General features: G+C 37.7%; 3 protein-coding genes across 3 annotated transcripts in view; 2 read left to right on the forward strand and 1 right to left on the reverse strand.

Moving 5' to 3' along the window:
- The first annotated feature begins 214 nt into the window (after positions 1 to 214).
- On the forward strand, positions 215 to 4,165 carry LOC143300156 (small ribosomal subunit protein uS17m-like). The gene is made up of 2 exons (XM_076613699.1): positions 215 to 430; positions 2,558 to 4,165. Exons 1-2 carry the CDS (start codon positions 317 to 319, stop codon positions 2,837 to 2,839), a joined length of 396 nt encoding a protein of 131 aa, XP_076469814.1. The 5' UTR covers positions 215 to 316; the 3' UTR covers positions 2,840 to 4,165.
- On the reverse strand, positions 3,827 to 14,820 carry LOC143300155 (exosome complex component RRP42-like). The gene is made up of 8 exons (XM_076613698.1): positions 14,747 to 14,820; positions 13,201 to 13,302; positions 12,521 to 12,615; positions 11,552 to 11,717; positions 10,463 to 10,533; positions 8,474 to 8,600; positions 6,867 to 7,022; positions 3,827 to 4,902 (listed from the first exon to the last, which is right to left on the reverse strand). Exons 1-8 carry the CDS (start codon positions 14,801 to 14,803, stop codon positions 4,798 to 4,800), a joined length of 879 nt encoding a protein of 292 aa, XP_076469813.1. The 5' UTR covers positions 14,804 to 14,820; the 3' UTR covers positions 3,827 to 4,797.
- A 76-nt stretch (positions 14,821 to 14,896) lies between these two features.
- The window catches only part of LOC143300369 (palmitoyltransferase ZDHHC3-like), a 44,852-nt gene continuing 40,052 nt past the window's right edge, over positions 14,897 to 19,696 (forward strand). The window contains exons 1-3 of the mRNA XM_076613982.1: positions 14,897 to 15,020; positions 17,068 to 17,233; positions 18,749 to 18,919. Of these exons, the coding sequence (XP_076470097.1) occupies positions 14,974 to 15,020; positions 17,068 to 17,233; positions 18,749 to 18,919 (384 nt within the window). The 5' untranslated portion in view covers positions 14,897 to 14,973. The remainder of the gene's footprint in view (positions 15,021 to 17,067; positions 17,234 to 18,748; positions 18,920 to 19,696) is intronic.

Genomic DNA, 19,696 nt, shown 5'->3' on the forward strand with positions numbered 1-19,696 from the left:
CAAGTAAGTATATAATTATGACCATGCTCTCACACACACAGACACTTCTAGAGTGACCCCCCAAGCCCCCCCTTAACAACCAACCCCTATCGTCCCAAAGGGACGGCGTAAAAATCAAATTGATGATTGTGGCCGTCAACGCAGTGAAAGTGAAAGTGAAAAGGTCATCGGGTCAGTCTTGTTTTTGTGTGCCTCAAAGTAACCTCCCTTGACTTCTTCCGGTACATTTGGAGAAAAACTCGCATGGTGATGAACTGAGAACTGAAAACACCGAGGAGAAAAGTGCCAGAATTCTAACAGCGGCCAAACTTTCGTAATGTCGCACTGGGGGAAACTCGTTATTGGCCAGGTGATGAAACGCGGCGCCATGCGTCAAGACTTCGTCAAAGTGCGGTGTCTGAAAATGAAGCTGGACAAAAATCTGAACAAGGTCAGTGGATGGCAGACGATTTTTAGTCTTACTAATTTTAGTGCTGTTTTTACTTTTTTAGTTTCAGTTTTTCAAACATTTGGACTTGTTTTAAGATAAACAGTTTGTCTGCTTTTATGGTCACAAACCATAGAAGCAGAAGTGGCAAGGCAGGATTAGGAACCCACACTAAGTTCACTCATGTTAGCCGTTCACCAGCCCGCGTCCTTGGAAGCAGATGTTTCAGGTTAGGTACGAGTTTTACAGGAGCAACTTTTTTCACAGAAGTAGCCAAGTAACAGAAGAAAAGGCTTACAGGCCCCTTTTCTATATACGAACAAATAATTGTCATGTCACATGCCAACTGAAGGCATAATGTTTAACTACATACACCATTCATCATAATTTATTGATTGATAGCTTTTGAAAATCTTGCTGTGACAGTCAGGTGTTCTGGATCTTTTGAAAATATCAGTTGTGGGAAGCAGTCTTGGTCATGGGCTTTGCTTTGGCAGTGTGTGTGTGTGTGTGTGTGTGTGTGTGTGTGTGTGTGTGTGCCTGCCTGCCTGCAACATCTGCACATATGTGTACACAAACACAATGGTTACTATTTAAGAAAGTCTGTTGGCGAATATTAAACAATATTCAAGTTTTATTTCAGGTCACACTGTATTTCACTATTTTCAGTTTGAAGATTAAAGATTGCTGTCCTGGAGTTGTGCTCATGTACTCATACTGAGTTATTATAAAATGATAAAGTGTACACAGTCTGTTTGGATGTCCCTTGTCTGATAGTTCCCATCTTTCCATTCAATTGATGGTGGTTGAAGCTCCATATAAATTTATACATTTATGGCCTTTGTTGCAAATTTTGTGTACTGATAAATCTATGCAATATTGACAGAAATTACACCCGTAGCTTTTCAGTTTGATGTCTTAATAACTTTTGTACCTGTAGATGCTGTGATTTGACAGTGATTAGTTTGAGAACATTAAGCGTTACATGCAGGAACATTGTCAGAATGACATACAACTTCAGTTCAAGCAAAATTTCATAGACCATCAGATGCAGGCTGTTATATTTGTTAAGGGATTATATCAGTCAGGCAGCTGTTAATTTGTTTCTTCCAGTTCGACAAGCAAGGCACTCATTCCATATTTTTTTTTTTTTCATCTTCCTGTCTTTTCCTCTTTGATATAATGTAGAAATCTGGCCTTACTGCTAATTAAAATTTAGATTGGACTTGACATAAACAAACAAAAAAGATTAGTCTGCACTTTGTGATGTTATCAGTAAAATTAGGAACTGAGATTGAGAAACTGTTCTACTGTTTTGTTTTCTGACTCCATAGGACACTAGTCTAGGAGACTGTGAACTTCAGCTGAATAGTTTCTTTCTTCTGATTCATCAGTTGCTATGCCTTTTGAGTTTAAGATAAACAGTTTGTCTGCTTTTATGGTCACAAACCATAGAAGCAGAAGTGGCAAGGCATATTCATGAGGACTGTTGTCACTAGGGGTCCCAGCTGGTGATGTCCTGTGTATGTTGAATCAGAACATGCATAGCTGAACACCATGGGGGTGCAGGGTTTCTCTGGTGTCTGGCTATATGGTGATGTAACATTAGACTGCTGGTGCTGAGGTTATGACAGAACAAGCCCCGGTGCAGCTTGGTATGGGGGATTTTGGATAAGCAGTATGAGGGTGATGCCATGAATTTGTGCTGGAGACGATTTCGAGGGTTATGCCACTTTACTGTAATGGTGGAGAAGATGGGAAAACAAGCAAGCATAAGCCCCCTCTTTGCCCCCCACCCCAACGAAAAAAAAAAAAAAAAAAAAATCAATCAAAACAAACTTCCCAACTCCTGCTACATAGTGGTGTGGTTGTCAAATATTCAAATCTCAGTACAGTCATTCTTTAATGCATCCCTCAACAGAACTCACTTAAAATGATGATGTTAGTGATTCCTGGTTTTTTTTGTGTTTTTTTTTAAATTTTAAAAGCTTTTCTTTTCTATAGATTCGTTATGTGTGTGTGTGTGTGTGTGTGTGTGTGTATATATATATATGATTTGTCAAAATGGAACACCCTTGATTCATATTCATGAAAGCCTTTCGTAATTTTTCCCCTGGATCATGTTTTCAGTACTTCAACACACGGAAACACTACTGGGCAGTGGATGAGAAGCTGAAGACCAAGATTGGCGACATTGTCTTGCTGGAACAGCTGCCAGAGAAGCTGACCCCGCTGGTCAGCCACAACATCAAGGAGATGGTGTTTGAGCTGGGGGCAGTGGTGGACCCGGTGACTGGACAGCGGTGCAGGGCCACAGCCTACATCGACGAGACAGAGCGACAGCTGGAGAAGGAGCAGATTGAAGAGGAGAGAGGGCAGAAGGCTGCCCCTTCAGCATCTTCGTCGTCATAGAAGAAGCAAAGTCTTTTAGTTTGTTGTGTGCATTAGGATGATGAATGTGTGTGTGTGTGTGTGTGTGTGTTGCGAGTGTGTGTGTGTTGTTTGAGTGCTTTATAGTCAATGTGTGATGAATTCTCAGTGTGACAGAAGACTGTGGATACAGACTCGTTAATTTTTGTGATAGTAGCTTTAGATCAGCTCATTGGTAAGAGAGCTTATGTATGACTTGACGTAAGTTTGACGATTTTACTTAAATCTAAAATTCTATGAAAAGACAATTTAGAAAAACAAAATCAAATGTAGTTATGTATATTCATCATTAACAAAAAGAGGGAGAAGTCGCAAGTAATTTTCATGGCATGATGATCTGCTTATATAAATTTATTTTAATTATAGTTTTGGGTTCGTTAGATAACTTTTCATAAATTAACTCACGCTGTCCATTCACATTGTTTTATTGTCCATGATGGATAAAATATGTGGAAAAAAAAGTCTTGATGATTTGTATTTTACTTTTTTTTCTGTTAAGTTGGCTTGAATGAGTGTCCATAATCATCATTGTATTCAGCTGGGGAGATGATATCATCTCAGATACATGTTCAGGAGGTTGCTGCCACTTTCAGTCATGTTTCAATTCAAAACTGACACATGACACATTCATATTGTTGACTTTTTTTATGCATGTGTATGTGATAGTGTGTTTCTCTTAAAAAATACTACCAACTGATCATATCTGTGTTCACACACACATTTGTAAGCACATGTGTGCACAAACACATAGGCACAATTTACAGATAAACTTACCACAGTACACAAACACATACAGCACAAACACATGCACAAAGATAAGTTTACCATGAAGTTTACAGATACATTTACCAAACACACATACATGTCTACACACTGACAGACAAATCATAGGGTTATTACATGGACTCGCACTGTGTGTAATAACACACACATGAGCCAAAAAGTGAAGTAACAGGCCACTAATCAAGCTTTGAAACTGTCATGAAACTTTATTTACAAGTTGGTCACAAACAGATGATGCTGCAGATTGGCCAAGAGGCAGTGTGAAATGTAGGCAGTGTGGACAACGCAAGGTGACGCTCAACACTGGGGTTGTTTGGAGAACCTCACAATCCAGAAAGGCAATATGAAAACAGCACCACAGAATACAGGATTCCAATGGGCTTCAGTATAAGTAATGAGGGGACTGGAGGGACCTTGTAATAAACAGTTTGTGTTTGCATCCTTTCACAGTGTGAATACCTGTGTATATTTATATGGCATCTACACATTTTATTACACAACAATTAAACTTTCATTTTCACTTTGTGTCTGTCTTTGTGTTTCTCTGTGTCTGTGTGTGTACAATCTCATGTAGTATACTCTCTGTAATCTATATTCTTCTCTTTTTCATCTTCCAATAAAAAACCACCCTTTAAAAAAAAAAAAAAAAATGCTGAAGTTGCTGTGCCAGGTAAAAATCAAATGCTTGGTCCCCAGGTACCTGTGTCAAATGCTACCTTTCAAAAGACCAGGTCTTTTTTTAATCAAATCCCAGAAGCTACTGTAATGTCTTTTGCATTCTGGTTTATGAACGTTGCAAGCATCTTTACGAAACAGCCATGATACAGCCCTGAGTGACAGGCATGGCTATAAGCAGCAGCCACCCCCCCAGTCCTTCCCCAAATTCCCTCCCCCCTCCATAAAAAAAAAAAGATCTTGAAGAAATGTGGGAACTGTAATCTGGTCATTCAGCACTGTCCTGAAGATGCCCTCAGTCTCTGTTGGCCATGTGAATTGAAGGACGCCCAGAGTTGACACTGCACACTAATACTTCAGGATGCCCAGTGGCCACTCTATGACATTTCAGGATGTCCAGTGGTCACAGTGTACTATTTCAGGATGCCCAGTGTTGGCACTGTAAAAATATTTCAAGAAGCCCAGTGGTCACACTGTCAGTACTATCTGAGGAAGCCCACAGTTTTGCGTTTCGGCCCTTTCTGTTCCTCCTCCTTCAGCCGCTCTATCAGTTTCTGATTCACCTGCTTGCCCACCTTGTGCCCCACCTGAAACAAGCACAACAAATAACTAATTATCACTAATTATCATCTCTTTTTTTATCTCCTCACCTCAGTCCTCTTCACCGGCAAAAGTTGTTATTGAAAAATTAACAAACAAACAACCCCCCCCCCCCCCACACAAAAAAAAGAGAAAAAAAAAGGCAGACTCTACAGATTTACGTATTTGCTTTTCGCTATGATTTCAACAATAACCAACTGCAGACCCGAGATTAAAAAGAAATTAAAAAAGAAAAGAGCAAATGACATGAATAACATTAATGTTTTCCATAGGTTTACTGTGTGTTCACTACATTTTGGTGGGTATGCATTCACTTATTTCAACACTTGGGGAAAAAAGTAGATTAAAAAAAAAGAAAGAAAGAAAGAAGAAAAGTAAAAAAGAGAAAGCTGGTAGTGATATGAGGTTTATGCCTTTATGGATGGAGGAGACATATATGACTGTTCAAGGGAATTAGGGAGGCTTCATGGCAGTCTGGCGTTGCACTTGTGGTCCAGTGTTCACCTGGGATCAGGGTTTGAAGCCATATTTTAGCATGGTGTTGTTCCTTGGGAAATGAACTTTTACCCTTGATTTTCTTCACTCCACCGAGGTATAAATGTGTACCCGACTTCAGTTATTTTGTATTTGTATTTCTTTCTTTCTTTCTTTTTTTTTTTTTAATCACAGCAGATTTCTCTGTGCGAAATTCAGGCTGCTCTCCCAAGGGAGAGCACGTCGCTACACTACAGTGCCACCCATTGTTAAAAATATTTTTTTCCTGCATGCAGTTTTATTTGTTTTTTCTATTGAAGTGGATTTTTCTACAGAATTTTGCCAGGAACAACCCTTTTATTGCTGTGGGTTCTTTTATGTGCGCTAAGTGCATGCTGCACACGGGACCTCAGTTTATCGTCTCATCGGAATGACTAGCGTCCAGACCACCACTCAAGGTCTAGTGGAGGGGGAGAAAATATCAGTGGCTGAACCGTGATTCGAATCAACGCGCTCTGATTCTTTCACTTCCGAGGCGGACGCGTTACCTCTAGACCATCACTCCACTCCCTTTCTCAGGAAAGATAAGAATGGCAGAAGGAGAGGACTGGGCCTCACTTTCCTGTGCCAAGTCCTAGACACTGGATATGAATTCACTGCCCCAATGGCTGTAAAACTTAAAGGCTATCAGAACTTTAGCCTAAAATCAATTACAACAATTGTCTTACTGCAGAATATATATCTACTTCAGCAATTTCATACAGAGAATTATGTTCTGGCAAATAAACAAAAAACAGAAAAAAACAAACAAAACAAAAAAACAATAAACAATACAACTGATGATGTACCAAATTTACTAGGGATTATATGAAATGCACTGAATATCACTGCATCTTGTGCTCACATTTACTCCCTTGCTGATATATGAGTTGTGCTCAAACAGTACTTTTGAATAATAAATGGTGTACTTAAATAGTACTGGGGCTATAGCAAGTTACATTAAAAAGAAAAAAAATTGTATGCCATGCATTTAGCCAATTCATAGGTCTAAACACTGATGACAGTTCTCTAATATGTCAATAATTTGGGAAGGGGGTGGAAGAATTCCTGACAGCAAGTCAGTGTTATCTTTTCAGAGCTTGGTGATTCACATACACTCAATCTCATACACACGTGCTGTTCAAAAAAACCCCCAAAACAAACGCCAAAAAAAAAAAAAAGAAAAAAAAAAGAAAAAAAAAAAAAAAGGTGGACATGTAGAATGAATAAAAAGAAACAAAAGAAACTTGATATCAAAGTGTCCTTGTAATTGCTCCAAGATGCAACATGCAGTAAATGGTGTCAAACTCGTCACACTAAATCTGCCAAAGTACACAGATGGATCAGAGGAGAACAGGAAAAAAAAAGAGACAAAGACCAGTGCAACATCACACACAATTGGGACGAAGGAACAGCACCAAGTAGTTTGACACCATACCTGCATCATTTCTGTGATGCTGTCAGGATCTAACGACCCCTGACCCTCCTTCACCACAGCAGCCACAGAACCAGACTCTGTCACTGCCAGCATGAGACGTGCCAGGCAGCAAGCTTCCTCCTTCTGGGACGCATCCACTGCATGATTGTGACCTATCTGGATATGATCAGAAATTAAGACATTAACTTGCCTGCACTCAATCCTGGAATTCTGTTTTGCATTACAGCTGTAAAATAATGAGGACATCTTAGCCCTTGTCTGCTGGAAGTGAATTCACATTTATGCTGAATCACAACCTTTCCCACGTTTTGTGTTGCCAAACCTGGTGGATGTTGCTCTGCATGTGTGTGAACACTGCATTCAGAAAACATTTAAGGATAATGTGGTGCAGTTTTACTTTAATGTGATACATCATACAGTATGTATAGAAACATGAAGCCATAAACAGTACACGGCATGTCTTGATCAAGATCTGTAAGAGGCTTAGAATAATTTATGTTTCCTTGCAGTCAGGACTGGTATAAGATACAACAAAACCGTTTAAGAGTAAGGAGATCATTAAATCAAATCTCCCACCACTGTGGTGACCAGTGTCATCACATTCTGCTACAGACAACACATTCACATGTGCAAAGCACAAGAAGCTGGTGCACAAAGCACACAAAAGCTCTAGATACTGTTACTGTCATCCCTCTTTTATCTCTTTCTACTCATTCAGCCCTGCACCAGAGCACTGCCCTGGCGTCAAGGTCTGTTTCATTAAAATGGTGTACATGTTCTTCCTACATGTGCACAAACCACAAAGGGAACTAACTTATACAGCATTTCCAGCTGTGTCCCCATGTCAATTTGGAGGGGTAAAAATGGTCAATTTCAATATATTTTCTCTGTTTTTTTCCACATCAGTAAGCAGGGGAACCTGCTGTGGCTGTACGCTCCCATGGGTTGAATGGGTTAACCCTGCTCAGTACAGTCATTGAAGCAGCTTCAAATCTCCATGAAGTATAATGTAAATGAATCACTTCACCTGGGCAACAAGTGAACAGACATTATTGAAAAAAAAAAAAAAAAAAAAAAAAAAAAAAAAAAAAAAAAAAAAAAAAAAGAAAAAAAAGGAGAAAAATTCACTTTCCAGTTTCAAATATGAGCCCATGCTGACCCCTTTTACCGAGCACACATTGTTGTTTGTTTTAAACATTATTTTTTATTTGGAATGTCGCAATACAGATGCAGATGGATAGGACAACAAGAAAATCTTACAGAAAGTCCTGTCCTGATTTATCTCTCTCTCTCTCTCTCTATATATATATATATCTATATCTATATATACTAAGTATATGATGGATGTCTTAACAGCTAGATGTTTGAAACTGACCATACATGAATTTCAATGAAACTAAACTGAGATGTAAAAAAAGTGACCCCTACAACCCCCCCCCCCAAAAAACCAAAAACTAAACAACAACCTGTGGTGGAGAGAGAAATCAACAGAGAGAGAGGGGAAAGAGAAAAAGAAGTAACAAGGCTAGGGCACAAGAACAGCAAATCAATCAGACTGACCCAAGCTAACAAAGCAGTGAAGTTTTTTTTTATTATCATCTTTTTACCTTGCTGACGGTGACGATGGTTGGTGCGGCTGACACATTGACACGCTTGGCATCATAAGGGTCATCCGTCACATCCAACTCTATCTCCTCGCCTCCCTCCTCCTTTCTCACCACCACACTCGGGATTCTGCAATCACCATTCTTTCTCAATGTATTTCCTTTCTAATATAACAAGCACACACACACATACACAAAATCAAATACAGTTAACAGTTGTAGTAACGTTTGTTCTGACTTGAACTTAATGTCTTAATCCTTTCCATGCCAAGCCTATTTCAAGCTCAGTGACAACTATATGCCAAGGGATTTTTTGGTCACACGGGTAATAATTATAAAAGAAAATCTAGCATGTAAACTACTGAAAAAAGTATACACAACCTATATCTTTCTTGAAAGGAAGATCAACACATTATCCAGCTAAGACAAGTTCCACATGATTTGAGTGATTTTGTGATAGGAAAAATCCAACAATGATGCAGACAGAGAATGCCATCCTGCGGCACTTTTTGCACACTTAAAGGGATGGAAATTTCCATCCTGGGGCACTCAAGAGTTTGTGTGGATGAAGTTTTACATGACAATCCCTTTATTCCTCTTCTGAGTTTTATTTATTGTACAAAGTTGGTCTTTATTTTCTGCAGAAATATTGCACATAGTTTGTCTTTATTTTCTGCAAAAATATTGTACAAAGCTTGTCTATCTTTTCTGCAAAACTATTGTATAAAGTTTGTCTTTATCTTCTGCATGGAAGTGATCCTTTTTTTTCCACTGCTTATTCCATCTTAAGGCCAGACACGGTAGTGAAATTTTGACCAAAATCATGATTTTTTGTGATTTTCGTTTTTTCGCATAATTTGCTTCTTCAACACCTAATCTTTATAGTCTGTTTCATCTGGACACTATATTCACTTAAATAAAGCTTCAAACAGCATCAACATGTGTGATTTCTTGTGAGTACAAGCACATCTCTTTCTTTTCCTGTTTTCTCATTTTTGTGTTTTGTCCTCGTAATACCATTTTTCAAAATGATAATGCTCAAAAACTTTAAAAGATAGCATGTTCAAACTTGGTACTTTCTTTCTTTATGTATTCATCTTTATTATAGTGCGGTGGTTTGTATAGTACTAGTAAAAGAATGAATATACACTCATTTGAAAAAAATTATGTCAAGGAATTTATACACATTTCAACAAAAAAATTATAATAAATGTATTTATTCAAATTCCAAAATATCACTGCACTATAATAAAGAACAAATAAAAAATAAATCAAATAAAACAAACAGAAATAACATATCTATAAAGGTACCGAAGTTCTAAGCTTTTAATTTTTTTGTTTGTCAGCCATTTTGGATTCGTTTCCATGGAAACCGTCATGACAAATTGCACAAAATGACCTTTTTAGACATGTTTGGTCCAATATCTTTGCATACCATGTCACAGAAAGCCATAAACTTCAAGTTTATTTCATACGTTTTTGTACTACCGTGTCTGGCCTTAACACGTGATGTGTGTTCTGATTGCACAATGTAAATCTTAGCTTTATAATCTAAGATGGTGTGTTGCCATGTCACATAGCACCGTCCACTAAATCAGTGACATATATTCAGTTCAGGTACTCAAGGGGGTGTCACAGTGTTTGGACTATTCCATATATACCGGTTTTATTCAATAAGGGTCAATCAAACAAACGTTTACTTTTGTGTGAGTGTATTTTTTGTGAAAATGTCTTCATAACATTCTACAATTCAGCAATTATCATTCCGTGCTCTGTTCTAAATGTCACCACTTTGTAAAGCATTCTCCTAGCACCATTCATTTGATAAACATAAAAATGAATCAATTTATAACATATGACAAATAAATATTATTCTATGATTCTATTCACACACACACACAGATACAGACAGACAGACAGACAGACACACACACACACACACACAGAGTGACACACAATGATACACACATGTTCACACGTAACACTACATACTTGGTGTTGAAAATAGCTGCTTTGACAGCAATGGAAGCAGCATCAAAAAGATTTCCTCCACACTCCAGTAACTGAAATGTACACACAAAAATATTTCAACCATAGACTAATAGCTCTCACGAGAAAGAAAACCAAGCATACTCTCACTTAAAACAAAAACAAACACACAAAAAAAAGAAAAAAAAGAAAAAAAGGAAAGTATTCCTGTAACCCCACTTTCCCAGCCCTGTATGTGAGTAAGATACAAAACTGTAGAACCTACCAAATAAATAAAATATCAAAATTTAAACAACAGAACCATTCAACTCACAATAAGCTGCAATCATAGAACAAACTTTTAGATGAATTTAACTTAAAATTCATGTGATCCGAACAAAAACAACAACAAACAACAACAACAACAACAAAAAACACACAAAAACTGAACGCAATAGACTGACAAAATAATGTAGTGGTTCTGCACCTCATGAAGACATGTAAGAGATGTGACATCTCAATGCAAATCATGCATACAGATGTTAGCAGATGATACTTTTGAGGTAACAGTGCATCTACAATAATCATAACATCACTAAAAAGAACTTCCCCAAACATATTTTCTGGGCAACTCACCACAACATCTACATGATGAACCACCCACCAGTTATTTTCTGGGAAACTCACCATAACATGTACATACAGAACCCCCCACCCCCCCAAAAAAAAACTACAACAACAAATAAAACCAACAGTGAAATTTGCTACAACATCTACATGAAGAACCACCAACCAGTCATTTTCTGGGAAACTCACCACAACATACATACAACCCCCCACCCCTCCGCACCTCCCCCCCATCTACATAAAGACCCCCACCCCCACCAACAGTTATTTTCTGGGAAACTCACCACATACACACAAAGAATGCCCCCTCCATAAAGACACCACACACCCCACCCCTCCAACAGTTATTTCCTGGGAAATTCACTTCACCATCTACATAAAGACCCCTCACCCCATCCAACAGTTATTTTCTGGGAAACTCACCACATCTACACAAAGACCCCCCCCCAAAAAAAAAACAAAACAGTTATTTTCTGGGAAACTCACCACAACATCCACATACAGAACCCAGCAGTATTTCCCGGGAAGCAGACAGAGGGAGGAGACATCTAACACTGTGCTAGAACTGTATGCTCGATACAAAAGATTGGTGATTGCTGTGGCCAGTTCCTCGCCTCCTCGCCCTTGAAACTCCGGGGTTGCATTGGCAGAACTAGGAAAGAAAAGAGAAAGAGAATCAGCAAGGGTTTTATATTCTTTTTATACATGTACTGCAACAAAGATGAAATATATCTTACCACTCCTGCTACAAAACCCGACACATTTGTACATTATTTGTCTTCCCTACCACTGTGCAGTCTCTCTCTGTCTGTCTGTCTGTCTCTCTCTCACACACAATATTAGTATGAAACTATGATATCTATTCAAAACATTCACAATCATGTGCCTGCACACACACACACACACAATTACTTGATACGATACATATTCATATGTTTTCTCTTATCATTTATTACTGAAACTGAAACAGAAGCTCAATCATTCTACCTGAGCATGGAAACAAATAAACAAACACAACTAACAACAACAGCAGCATCATACACATGCGTGGGTGTGTGAAGGAACCCTGACAAACTATGTTTCAACTGTTTGTCTGAACTGTTTCACAACAGTTTCCTTTTTTTTTTTTTCATTTTCAAAGCATTTTAAAGATAAATACACACATACAAAAATCTCTCAAACTTAAAAGACAAAGAGGAATCACAATCAAAGAGTTAACCATTTTACACCAACATGCAAACTTTCTTATCATCTGGCAGAATGGATGCTGAGTAAAACTGATTTTTCTAAAGATAGGTAGCTTGAGAGAGAGAAAGAGAGAGAGAGAGAGAGAGAGAGAGAGAGAGAGAGAGAGAGACAGACAGACAGACAGAATGAGACAGAGGGAGAGGGAAAGAGAGAGAGAGAGAGACAGACAGACAGACAGACAGGCAAAATGATCAGTAAATGACTTACCAGTCCACAAAAAACTCCAAACGGCCAGCGTCAGGCTGATCAGGTTTGGGTTCTTCTAGTTCTGCTTTGACTCCCACTAGTATCTCTGTGTTGGCCTGAGCAATAACATACATACATGTTCATATGAGTTGATACAAACAACATTATCACTTCTGTAAAAGCAAAATTCAATCACATCCTTCTTCTCATTATCATACTCACAAATGCCCACACCCAAATCAATGAACTTTTACTGTGATCTGCAAATGCCCACTTTGGCCTGACTAAGCGTGTTGGGTTACGTTGCTGGTCAGGCATCTGCTTGGCAGATGTGGCGCAGCGTATATGGGTTTGTCTGAATGCAGTGACGCCTCCTTGAGTAACTGAACTGAACCACACCAAAATCAATGACTTTTTACTGTGATTCATTAAAACACTTTTATTATCAAAACATTATTCTGAATGAATCAAAATAATATTTGCTGCGCAAGGAGAGACAGTGTTCCAAAGATTATTACAGGCAATAAGGCAGTATCTTACTTAATCAACTAGATATTAGAGTACACTGAGACAATGCCTCAATCATGAAATGCAATGAAGGAAAAAAACCTTCAAAGTGTTGCACTATCTCACTGATAGTGATACACAATCATACAGAAAAACAGGTCTGCTGTACATGCAGATTACATTGATTGCATTACCAGCCTCAGTCTTGCTGAACCACTGGTATTGGGCATCAGTCCCGTCTCCAGATCCATCTGTCTGTATTCATCATTACTGCGTCCATCCTCACGGAAGTTTTCCTATCACATGGAAAACACAGCACATTCACTATATATGCTGAGCCTGAGTATAAAAGCTAGATTAAAAAGAAAAGAAAAGCACTGATGGCAAACACAACACATTTGCTGTGCAGGAGTGTAAAAAATGTGGTTTTGTTTAAAAATGGAAAAAAGAGTAATGGTACAAAGGCAATAATGAAGCCAACATTATCTGGCAAAATGACATAGAGGCTTCATAAAGCTCGGGGTGATTCCTTGGTGCTGTGCAATACAATGCAATACAATATAATACTATTGAACACAATATAATGAAATGCAATACAATAAAATACAAATCTACTCATTTCTGCCTCTATAACCTGAAAAGGTTTCACAAGATAAACTCCTCCAAATCCATTAATCATTCTAATGGTACACTCCTTTGAGCATGGCACTCAGTCTCTTGTTTTGTCACTGTTTGGTCAATCCTTGTGTGTTGCTGGGAAAAAAAAAGAAAAAAAAAGAAGAAGAAAAAACTGGTTGTCATTCTCAGTACAGTATCACACCCTGCTCACATGGTGCTGGTGATGTAAAAGTGGGATGTCTGGGGAGAGGCCATTCAAATCCATGACAGCAATAGAGAGCAGGTGAGAACTAATGACATCATTTACTGATTTAGGAAATGTTTGTAATAGATAACATAATGTAAATAAACATTTTGCAATAAAATTCCTTGTATTTTTTAAACATTTAGTCCATAGGAAGATTGTCACTGCATTAGTGCATATAACTAGATAGATGGTTGAAAGAGCTGCCATTTGATGAACATGGTTGAAAGAGCTGCCATTTGATGAACAAAATGTACTTTACTGAATGGATGTTTTCCTTGCAGTTAACTGCCACACACATAGGAGCAGATACTTTTCCTGAAGCACTGATCTGTGCGTGTTTCATTTTGTTCCACCTCTTGCCCAAATACCCTATGTTCAATACAGTGAGGTCAATAGCTTGGATATATACTGGAACTCTGAAAGCTTTCCAAACAGAAGTACATGCATACAAATATAACTTGGTGAGACTATGCACATACAGCACGCCTTATCAATGATGCAGTTCCTTACTTCCAAGATATAATTCTTTTGAAAGCATTATTTTGTGTGTGTGCCCACTTTGTGTGTGTGTGTGTGTGTTCTTAGGAATAGTACCCCAAATCACTAAGGATGCAGCATATATTCAGTATTGCACTGACATCATAGCTGGCACAAAATCACATTTAAATAATCTCTTCTGTGTTTGTAATGTTACTTTCACTAAGTTGAATAATAAAAGGAAGGAGTTAACAAAATATCTGCTTCATTATGTTTTCTCTCCGAATTTCATTTACATAGACCGGACTCAGGATGCAGGTTATGCAAGTTCATAATGGCTCCGGATGGAAGCTATTCTTTTTAAACCATCAGTTATTACAATAGTCTAGAGCATCTACCTGAACTCCGTGGATGATGAACACTTTCTCTGCTTCGCTTAGTCTTACGTCGACCATGCTGCTTGTTTGCGGTACTGAACAGGAAGTGCATAGTACGTCACGACAAAGTGACTTCCTTATTTCGTGTCATCAATTGTTGTTGTTATGGCGGCGTACACTCTGGAATTATGATTTTTGTTTCTAAGGGCAATTGGATCAAAAGACAAGATATTGCGTCCGGACTATGAATGCATCGCACTGTAGGGACCATGGAAAACACAGTTGATGGCTTTGCGTAAGTACTGGTATTCTGGTTATTCGTTATTGTGTTTGTGGAGAAATAATAAGGGCTATGAACTGCACACTTGTGCTGTGCTTGTCACATAATGTTTATTTCAATATTTGACTGTGTATACTGTATCTTGTATTCATATTTCAGTGTTGCCAACCATTAAATAGCCACTAAGCAATAAAAGTATGCATTCGCTTCACAGTTACCTTAATGAAGGTTCCGGTTCCTAGCCAGTGTCAGTGTGTGATACACAAACCACTTGATATGTGACCTTCGTTATAATATTCATTTTTATTTAATCATCTTCAGTAGATAACATTGTACATGTGGTAGTAGGCCTAATTCCACAGATATAGAGGAATCTGCCACAGACACGATGGTCAAGCTATTACTGTAATACAGTGTAGTCATGGCTGGTCATGAGTGCATAAAAAGATGGTAAACTGAGCAGTGATAGTAAAGCACTTATTCACTTTGACAAGTTTATTTTCTATGGAAATCCCTTGTCTGCCAATACCAAATTTTGATTAAGTCAATAAGTGTACTGTAGTGAAAGAAAAATCTTTTCATCATATAGAATACCAATGTTAGGACTTGAATTATAAGTTCGGACAAAGCTGTATATTTTCCATATCATTAACGGTTTATTTTGTTGAGGCTCTGGATCCAGTAAAATTTATTGGGTTCTTTGCAGTTAGTTACATGGATGTTTGTTTGGGTTTTTCTTCTTCTTCTTCTTCTTCTGCATTCATGGGCTGCAACTCCCAAGTTCACTTGTATACATGTACACGAGTGGGATTTTATTTATAATTTTTATAAGCGTTTTTACCCTGCCATGTAGGCAGCCATACTCCTACTCCTAGCCCAATGTGGCAGTGCCCTGTGTTGCGCCTTGCTGATAGTTTAAATCAGTATAAAAATTATACTTGCTATAATGTGCAGATATGTCTGGTATGAATTATAATGCATGGTTCTGTATTACTTATCCATTTGCCAGGTTTTTAGAGCTTAAAGCTATTCTGCTTCATGTCCCCATTAGTTACTTTAAGTTCCAGTCGACTGGTGACACTATTCTTACAGCCCTATTCCTGTGCTATTACTTACTAATTTCGTCACTTACTTCTGTAATTTGTAAAATGCCAGATGGCCAGACAAAGAGCTATGAGGCCACCCAGCAGTAATGAACCAGTACTTCAGTGGTGTTCAGTTAGGCCTTGTCTTGGGTCTTTGTTTTTTTTTGTTTTTAGTACTTCCAAAAGAAAAAAAGAAAAAGAAAAAAAAGAAAAAGAAGAAAAGCTCGAATTTTAAGTTTGCGTACAGATGATCACCATGTAAAATTTAGCAGCACTTCATGACGAATCAGCTGACTTTGACATGAACCCATTGGAAGCATGCAAGAGGATGAGAATATTGAATAGGAGTCAACATGGAATTGAAAAACAAACAAACAGAAAAAACCAAAATCACACACATGCGCGCTCACACACACATCCACATACAATAAACACACATTCATACACTTTCTAAAGTGACCTTCACCTTGAGCAAGCTTTGGTTTTACAAATCATTTTGGAGGCATTAACTTTGAGTAATATTACACTTACAGTATTAATATTACTACTACTATGTATGATTCCAGTATGAGTATGACTAGATTTGACATGAGAGACTGTAAGTGTTATATATATATATTCAACAGTAAACTGTGAGTTTAGTGAAGTGGTTTCTTTTTCTTTTATGTTTTTTATTTGTGAATCTACATTAAATAGCATTACACATTCATTACAAAATCTTAGATTATGGATATATATATATATCTTTTTATTTTATTTTATTTTTTTATATGTGTGTTTGATAATACAACAATATCTGTTCATTGTGAAACCTGAGCTGTTTATTTCTTATTCAAAAGCTTATGAAATCACTCACAGTCATACATGTTTTTCTCAACAAAAAAAGAAAGAAAAAAAAAGTTACATTTTCAGTTGATACATAACGAAGTTACATTTTCAATTGATACATAACGATGATTTTTATTTATTCTGTGCAGCGATCAGGGAAGGATGGAGGGTGGGGCATCAAAAGCAGCACCCAAAGCGAAGAAGCCAGTACCTGATGGTGTAACGACCATTGACTGCACACCCTACTGCAGGATCTTTGGGCTCTCTGGACCATGGCTGCGCAAAGTCTGGTTTGTCAAGGACATCTGTGGACTGGTAAGCTGCAAATTATGTACACGTATGATTTTGAAAGTGAAGAATGATCAGCAGTAGTCTGCATTTCAAAAAGCAGTTATGTTGGAAACAAAAATACTAGTACCTCTCTGAGCTGTTTTTCATGAGCTTTGATCTTTTGCAGCAGAGCCTTTTTCAGGTGTCGTGTGGGAGTCATGAGTCACTTTTGAGAAATTTATTTGTTTGCTTTGGTCAGTATTCTTAATCTTAAGTTTTGCAAAGGATTTAATTTTCTTTTTTTTTTTTTGCATTGCTGATCTAGTGTTTCCTCAATTTTGCAGAGCTGGCTCTTTTATTGTGCAAAGGATTTTGCTCTTGTAATTAATCGGTGATGCTTTTTTCAGTAGCTTTCATGTTACATTAATAGATCTCATCCTGCTGTCACAATCTTGTATGGTGTACTCAGTTACATATGATGGTGGTGCAAAGGTGAGACCTTTCTGATGTACAGTGATTTATCTTTGGGTCTGGTACAAAGTTTCTGTCTTGTTGGTGTGATTTTGTGTGAAATATATGTAATAATTAATATGGAAGCTTTTATGATAGAAATGCACACACACATAATGATTAATATATATATAGATATATATATATATATATATATATATATATATATATATATTATGTCTTTGTTTTATTGTGTAAAACATGAGGGATGATATAAAATAAACACACTACATGGTCATTCATCACTTCACATGTTTTGTACTACTACTAGTGACATTATGATTATGCATGAAGTGGTGATTCCAAAAACATTGGACTGTTGATTTCAGAGAAGTGATCGAATCCCCTTTAAAAACAAACAATATTAAAAAAACAAACAAACAAACAAACAACAACAACAACAACAAAAAATCCTGGTCAGTTAAAGATGTGTGTTTTGATCATGATTAATTAACTGTTGTAACATTAATATTTGCTACTCAAGGACAGTAGGCTGGATAACTTTGTTGTCAAGCAGATAAATTTCTCTGTGCGATTTTGGTCTAATGTCTATGTGGAGGAAATGTAGCCACAGTCCATAAAGGATTAAAAGTGAAATTTATGGATAATTTTTGATTTGTAGATTTCTGACCATGTACTGATGTAAAGCATTGACTATCACAGTATCAGTAGTATCGTGTGTGTGATGTTAAAACATATTTCAAATTGACAAAATTTATGTGGTTATTCAACTTATTGCATCAGTCATTCAATGATCGATCAGAACATGAAATGAATTTTTAGAAACAAATAAATCAGTTAAGGAATAAATATATGAAATAGATTATCATTAATGAGATTTACACATACTATTTGAAGATGTACAAACACCGAAACAATATGATAATTCAATGCAAGTGCGAGTTGAGAAAAAAAAGGAAAGAAAAAAAAGGTAGAACTTACTTTGGCTGTTGTTTGGGAGATCACATGCTGATACTGTTTTAGAGCAATGTATTTTTTTTAATATTAGATTTTTAAGATTGTACAAATTGATGGACTGTTATGTTACAGGTTTGCGCTGTTATTACGTGGTTGCTTCTGCTGTATGCTGAGTATGTTGTGATGATTGTGATGCTGCTGCCCCAGTTTTTCTCTCCCTACAACTTCTTCAATGCCATCATCTACAATTTCTTCGCTTTCATGGCTCTGTCCTCCCATTTACGTGCCATGCTCACAGACCCGGTAAGTTTTTCAGACCAGCAAATTTGATCCTCCATACTAGAGTCATTTGCACAGCTACCTGGGTAGAGCTGACTGACAGCTGCCATTTTGGGCACTTGTCATTCGATTCCTGTGTCATTCAATCAGGTTTCAGTTACACACATGTACACACTATCATACAGACATGTAACATTCTATGTGTAAGACAGTTTGTTCATTTACTCCGCCATTTAAGCAGCCACACTCTGTTTTTGGGGGTGTGCATGATGGGTATGTTCTTGTTTCCATAACCTGCTGAGTGCTGTCATGTATTACAGGATCTTAAACGTGCGTATTTGATCTTCTGCGTGTGTGCACACACGAAGGGGGTTCAGGCACTAACAGGTCTGCACATAGGTTGCAGGCATGTCTACTGTTACAAGGGCCCATATTTGTCCTGGAAAATTGATAAAATGGATATGGTGTCCCGGAAATACGGATATTTGCGGCATGTCCCAGAAAGTAAAAAGATCGACCGTAACATTTTTTTCCGAAGTATCTAGTGGGTGCAAGTGCACCCTTGGATTGCCAAAGACACGTGGTTAAGATTTATGGAAAATGCTGCCAAATATTACCGAAGCCACTTCATGAAAAGCCGGAACTGTCCAAACAGTACCGAAGCCATTTTGTGAAAGTCCGCTCGATTTCCGTGACCAGATAAGTAACTTTGGCAAGACCAATGCAGATGCGGGTAAGCACCGACTGTGTATGTTTGCTGAGATGTTCCATAAAATAATACCCTGTCCCTGATTCTAATGC

The sequence above is a fragment of the Babylonia areolata genome, chromosome 26, assembly GCF_041734735.1.
Source record: "Babylonia areolata isolate BAREFJ2019XMU chromosome 26, ASM4173473v1, whole genome shotgun sequence".
Lineage (NCBI taxonomy): Eukaryota > Metazoa > Mollusca > Gastropoda > Neogastropoda > Buccinidae > Babylonia > Babylonia areolata.

Coding starts and splice junctions, on each gene's coding strand:
- LOC143300156 (XM_076613699.1), top strand. CDS start 317: ATGTCGCACTGGGGGAAACTCGTTATTGGCCAGGTGATGAAACGCGGC. Junction 431..2,557: donor TGGACAAAAATCTGAACAAG/GTCAGTGGATGG, acceptor TCATGTTTTCAG/TACTTCAACACACGGAAACA.
- LOC143300155 (XM_076613698.1), bottom strand. CDS start 14,803: ATGGTCGACGTAAGACTAAGCGAAGCAGAGAAAGTGTTCATCATCCAC. Junction 11,718..12,520: donor TTGGAGTTTTTTGTGGACTG/GTAAGTCATTTA, acceptor TTTCTTTCCTAG/TTCTGCCAATGCAACCCCGG. Junction 10,534..11,551: donor TTCTGTATGTGGATGTTGTG/GTGAGTTTCCCA, acceptor TGTACATTTCAG/TTACTGGAGTGTGGAGGAAA.